General features: G+C 29.5%; 1 protein-coding gene across 4 annotated transcripts in view; it reads left to right on the top strand.

Moving 5' to 3' along the window:
* LOC127736544 (solute carrier family 2, facilitated glucose transporter member 10-like) overlaps positions 1 to 6,413 on the top strand; it is a 43,233-nt gene that overhangs the window by 13,617 nt on the left and 23,203 nt on the right. For all 4 annotated transcript variants that reach the window (XM_052247127.1, XM_052247115.1, XM_052247137.1 and 1 more), the window contains exon 2: positions 1,716 to 1,781. In XM_052247127.1, coding sequence (XP_052103087.1) covers positions 1,763 to 1,781 — 19 coding nt within the window. In that variant the 5' untranslated portion in view covers positions 1,716 to 1,762. The remainder of the gene's footprint in view (positions 1 to 1,715; positions 1,782 to 6,413) is intronic.

The raw sequence follows: 6,413 nt of genomic DNA, 5'->3' as shown, positions 1-6,413 counted from the left end.
TAGGATAAAGATTAGCTAATAGTTAATTGATAACAATGTATTTTCTGTCACAAACACAACCTCTGGATGTCTTTTGTTTGGTTATATTATTGAGTTACTGTCTTATTGATATCGTTGACAAATGGCTGCAAGAAATGAATGATGATAATTTAAACCTAGCAATACTGTTGGACTTCAAAAAAGCATTTGATCTTGTAGATCATGACATTCTTTGCTTAAAGCTTGCTATTTATGGATTCAGTGAGTCTGCAGTAGGTTTTTTCAGGTCATACCTAAGTAATAGAACACAGCAAGTAAACATTTGCAATGTTAATTCTGATAAAAAAGATGTGAAATTTGGTGTCCCCCAAGGATCTATACTAGGTCCTCTATTATTTGTCTTATTTATAAAATGACCTTCCCCTTTGCATTAAAAAATTGTAAAACAGACTTGTATGCTGATGATACTACTCTTCATAAATCTGGGAAAAACATAGAAAATTTACATGATGATGTACAAGAAGATTTATGCAGAGTTGAAGAATGGTGCAAAATTAATAATATGTTCATCAATACTAAAAAAACTAAATGTTTGGTTACTGGAACAAGTCAGAAGTTATCAACTCAATCTTTTCAACCAAATTTACAAATAAATTCAGAAACACTACAAAATTCATCATGTGAAAAATTATTAGGTGTTAAAATTGACAGCACACTTAGCTGGACAAATCAAATTGATCAAATTTATGCTAGCATTTCATCAAGAATATACCTTCTTTCTAAATTAAAGTAATTTTTAGATATTAATGCCAGGAAAGCATATTATAATGGGTATATTCTGCCGCTCATCGATTACTGCTGTATTGTTTGGGGAGAATGTTAAAATGAAGGGATAATAAGAATATTAAAACTTAAAACAGGCGGCAAGATTAATTCTTGATGCAGACCCTTTATCCCCATCAGCCCCCTTATTTAAAGAACTTGGATGGATGACAGTAGAAAACCGAATCAAATACCACAAATATTTACTGCTATATAAATGTATGCGGAAAGAAGCACCACAGTACCTACTTCAAAAGTTTCAACTTATATCTGTTAATAATCCTTATGCTTTAAGGGGTGTTACTCAAGGTAATTTGATAATTCCTAAGCCAAAAACTGAACTGTTTAAAAAATCTTTTGCTTATTCTGGATCAGTTTTATGGAACAGACTACCATATGAAATGCGTAAAGTGCAAAACACTTTTTCTTTTAAACAAATTATAAAACGATACTTGAGGCAGTCCCAATATTCAGTCTTGAAATGATTGCAACTATTACTTTTTTAGAAGGTATGATTTTGATTTGTATATTATATCTATTTACTACATGCAATCTGTAACTGTTTTAAATGTTCTAATGGTACTTGTACATTGAACTATCATGACTATACGATTGTGTTAATATGATGTATGTTTGCTTTTTTTTTTTTTTTTTTTTTTTATTCTCTTATTATTATTTTTTTTACTTGTATTGTATATGAGGGCCTCAGGGAAGATTAGTAATTGTAACTAACTGTGTTTACCCTCTTTAAATAAAGAATTTATTATTATTATTATTATTATTATTATTATTATTATTATTATTATTATTATTATTATTATTATTATTATTATTATTATCAATGTTCAAAATGTATACCCCAAATCTCTTTTTTTAGCAAGATTAGTCATTGATAACACAAGTTTATATTTTAGGCAATGTAAAATAGAAAAAAAGAGGTTGTCCTTGACCTCTATCAAGGATGGCAGAAGAGTCTCAAGGTAAGCTTAATAATCTATTGACAGGTACATGTGCATTCAGAGTTATTATTTAGAGATAACAGATTGAGTCCTTTTAATGCAAGCTGACTAACAATTACTGCAAATTCAAAAATTATTGCTATGTGGCTGTTTCAGGTTAGCCATACATTGTAATAGAAATTAGCATTCACAATTGCAGTAGTGCCTTTCCTTGGTAACATTTTTTTGGCATTACATTAATTAGATTTCACCTTTTTTTTGTTAAAAGGTTAAGGATAAACAATAATAAATGCACACATTAATTTCTGAATTTACAGTAATCACATTAACATACCTTATTACAAGAATAACAAAAGTTATTTGCTGTCAGTTTTTGAAACTTGAAATAAACTTTGTCCAGTTTAATCAGGTGAGCAGCATTTTTCAGTAGAGATTTTTCATATTTTCCTTCAGTTAAAGAAAACAATTATCATACATGTATCTAAGTTTTGATTGATGGTTGGTGTTTTTTCTAAGTTGTTATTCAGGGTTATATCTGGTCTATATACCTGCTTTGATAAGTGTTTGGTATTACTATAAATTTTCACTTCGTACTATGAACATCAAAATTATTTATTTTGTATAAATATTTCCTTTCTCTATTGGAACTGTACACGTATACCTAACAACAAAATTATTTTCATTTACCTGTGTTTAAAGTTATTGCAAATGGCTGATATTTTTGTTCGAGCATATTGTTTTTCTTAAATTGTTTAAAATTTCATACCAACATAACATGTTACTTTTATTATTCTTCCCTTAGTTTATTTATTTTGTATTTACATTGTATCACAGGTCAAATTTATTTGTTCAGTGTATGTTCACTGGTGTTAATGTCCTTTGATTGAGTTAAGCTATTTCAGTTGATATTTTATAGTGTTTCTTTCTATGTTGTGATGTTACACTATTGTTTCAGAAAAAGGGTGAAGGTTTGGTACCATTAAAACGTTTAAACCCGCTGCATTTGTTTGCACCTGTCCTAAGTCAGGAATCTGATGTTCAGTAGTTGTCGTTTGTTGATGTGGTTCATAAGTGTTTCTTGTTTCTCGTTTTTTATATAGATTAGACTGTTGGTTTTCCTGTTTGAATGGTATTACACTAGTAATTTTTGGGGCACTTTATAGCTTACTGTTCGGTGTGAGCCAAGGCTCCGTGTTGAAGACCGTACTGTGACCTATAATGGTTTACTTTTATAAATTTTGACTTGGATGGAGAGTTGTCTCATTGGCACTCATACCACAACTTCTTATATCTATTTGATAATTGACCCCTGTGAACTTCTGTGAACCACAATGATGAATATCAATGCTTATTGGTTTGGTTGTTTTTAATCACCAGGAAATGAATTAACCATGAATGTCTCCACATAAGGTTTATTTACAAAGCAATCAAATCCAATGGATTTGTTTAAACTACAAATTGTCAGAGAAACCTATGCCATGAATAGGAATATGCAATAAACTGAAACATTTTATAAATAAAATAAAGGTATTGTTTACCTTTTTCATTGGGAATATTTGGTTTACTGTTAAAGAAACACAAGAAAAGAGATGTTAAGTAATGACTTTTGGAGAGATCTGTTTGTGTCAATATAACATTTATGCCACTCATTTCAAACTACCTAGTATCATTTGCACCCAAATTTAAACATACGATTGTGTCAATTCTTAGATGAATTTTATTTAATTAAAACAGTGCCTCTGTCCCCTCTTTTATCTGGACTTAGCAATGGTAGATTACACTGGTGTAGTTAAAGCAATTTAATGTTGTTAAATAGCAAACTTATGACAGAGGACAGAATATGGTTAAGGACTGTAATTTTGTAGCTTACAGCTTATATAGGTCTCTTTTTCATACTTCTGGATTTTTCAATGTCAGATGTTTCTTTTTATTTTCTAAATCAAGTCTGCTTCTTGCAGCTGTTGTACTCCATGAGATAGAGATGTTGTAAAATCATTTATACTCCATGAGATAGAGATGTTGTAAAATCATTTATACTCCATGAGATAGAGATGTTGTAAAATCATTTATACTCCATGAGATAGAGATGTTGTAAAATCATTTATACTCCAAGAGATAGAGATGTTGTTAAATCATTTATACTCCATGAGATAGAGATGTAAGAGATAGAGATGTTGTTAAATCATTTATACTCCATGAGATAGAGATGTAAGAGACAGAGATGTTGTAAAATCATTTATACTCCATGAGATAGAGATGTTGTAAAATCATTTATACTCCAAGAGATAGAGATGTTGTAAAATCATTTATACTCCAAGAGATAGAGATGTTGTAAAATCATTTATACTCCATGAGATAGAGATTCAATATAAACAGTTATGCTCTGCTCCTCTGTATATAAAATAGCAATACAGTCTTTTGTTGTACAATACACTGCTCCTCTGTATATAAAATAGCAATACAGTCTTTTGTTGTACACCAACACCCTTTTTTCTCTGCTCTTCTTTAAATTTTATACATAAACGTCCCAATTATACCATACCTTTAATAAAAATATAATTAGGTTCAAATATTAAAAAAAATAATAGCAATTGGCGCATAAGGTGATGTCACAATCTCTAATCCATTTAGAGATACTTTACAATAAGAACAAGTTTATAAGTGGAACTTAGTAACCTTGATGCTTTTAAAACTCCATGAAAATAAATTGAAGACAGTTAGAAAGTATGTTTTCTACTATGATGATATTATAAACATCAACCTTATAAAATGGAGAAAAAAGTGAAACCAATCAAAGATGTAGATGAATATTATTTATTGACCTATACAAGTCCTGAACATGCATGAAAATGAAATATTTGCCGCTGGATTTTAAGCATACAACAATCAATAAATCAATCAACCTTAACAAGTTAGAAGTTGTCAAACAGTGGGTCTCTTTAAAAAGGCCATGCACACCAATTAACAAGTTAGAAGTGGTCAAACAGTGGGTCTCTTTAAAAGGCCATGCACACCAATTAACAAGTTAGAAGTTGTCAAACAGTGGACTCTTTAAAAGGCCATGCACACCAATTAACAAGTTAGAAGTTGTCAAACAGTGGGTCTCTTTAAAAAGGCCATGCACACCAATTAACAAGTTATGAGCCTAGATGAAACTGTAAAAGCATTATTCACAAAGAACCACTTACCGTCATCTTTACAAAATATGAACATCACTGTCAATGTGCTCATCACTTAAGTTACAATTGTTTTAATGGTTTACAAACAATTATATATATATTTTAAAATGTTTGTTATTTTAGTGTGGTTTACTGGTATGTTATCATATTCCTCATTTATCATTGTTTATTTATTTTCTATTAAATGATTAGATGTATTGATAATATATAATTGCTTTATAAGGTTTGCATCTGGTGGTTGCTGTTCCTTTTATAGTTGGTACTAATGTATGTCCCATAGAAACATGGTCTAGGTTGCTTTGATATGGTTTCGCTTTCTTTTTATGGAATATTTTAATCAAAGACTGAAAAAAGATTAATCTTGAACATTTAAAAAGAAATTTATGATCTACATGGGGCAATTAAAAATTTTATGAAAAATACATATTAAACCAATTTAACTTATTAGAATTGAACAGAAAATCTCATCAATTTTATTTAAGAAGTTAAATGAAAAAATAAAATCAGTCATCTTTCATGTCTTTACACTTAACGTTACTGTGTAATATATATATATATATATATATATATACACTAACAAAATAATTGTAGATAAAAGGAAATGTTGGGTAAACATCAACTTGTCAGCAACCTAACTACAAAAGTAAACAAAATGGACATCTACCATCTTCAATGATAGACAAATGCTCAGAATGTATGATAAGTACATATTTGCCAAATCTAACAACTAAAGATACAATTAGATACCCAGTACCGCTGTCAGATCCTCAAAGTAAAACATTTATATTCCCATTTTGGCATATATGTTAATGAGGTCTTTAATGTCAAATTGTACAATCAAGCCTTAAGCTTAGATATAAGCCACATTATCCCAACTTACTTTCTCCCTTAGCTCCTTGTAGAAATTTTAACCATAAGAATATGTATATGCCAAAATGAGAATATAATCTACATATGCAACAAATTAAAAGAAATGTCATATACTGCAGTTAAACTATCAAAATCAGAAAGACTGTTGAAATGGCGATGATGATGGGTGTGTTTAACAACCTTGACTGGCTATAAAGCCCTCGCACGGTTGGCCCTTTCTTATGCCTTTTTGGGCATTTAAATAATTTATTTTTACCTTATAATATTAATGCAATTTGATAGACAAAAATAGAACATGAATATGTAAAAAAAAAGAATGAAAATAAAATAATGACTTTTTGATAAAAATAAATGAGTGAATTAATTTATAAATGATAATTGATAGATTAAATAAGAAATAAAAAATAAAACTAAATAAAGAAATGAAAATAGTTAAAAATATGAAAATAAAAAATAAAATAAGATTATGTGCCACGAAAAGCTGGAACAGGAGGAAATGAGAAACGACAAAGGGCAGCAGCGACATTGTTATAGTACACCAGCTGCCAAGATGGAGTGGAGAGTTTGTGTTGCCAAATGTAATGTATAAACCAATTGGGCCTAA

Source organism: Mytilus californianus, unplaced genomic scaffold (genome assembly GCF_021869535.1).
Source record: "Mytilus californianus isolate M0D057914Y unplaced genomic scaffold, xbMytCali1.0.p SCAF_1, whole genome shotgun sequence".
Classification (NCBI taxonomy): domain Eukaryota; kingdom Metazoa; phylum Mollusca; class Bivalvia; order Mytilida; family Mytilidae; genus Mytilus; species Mytilus californianus.
This window is presented reverse-complemented; position numbering and strand designations above follow the sequence as displayed.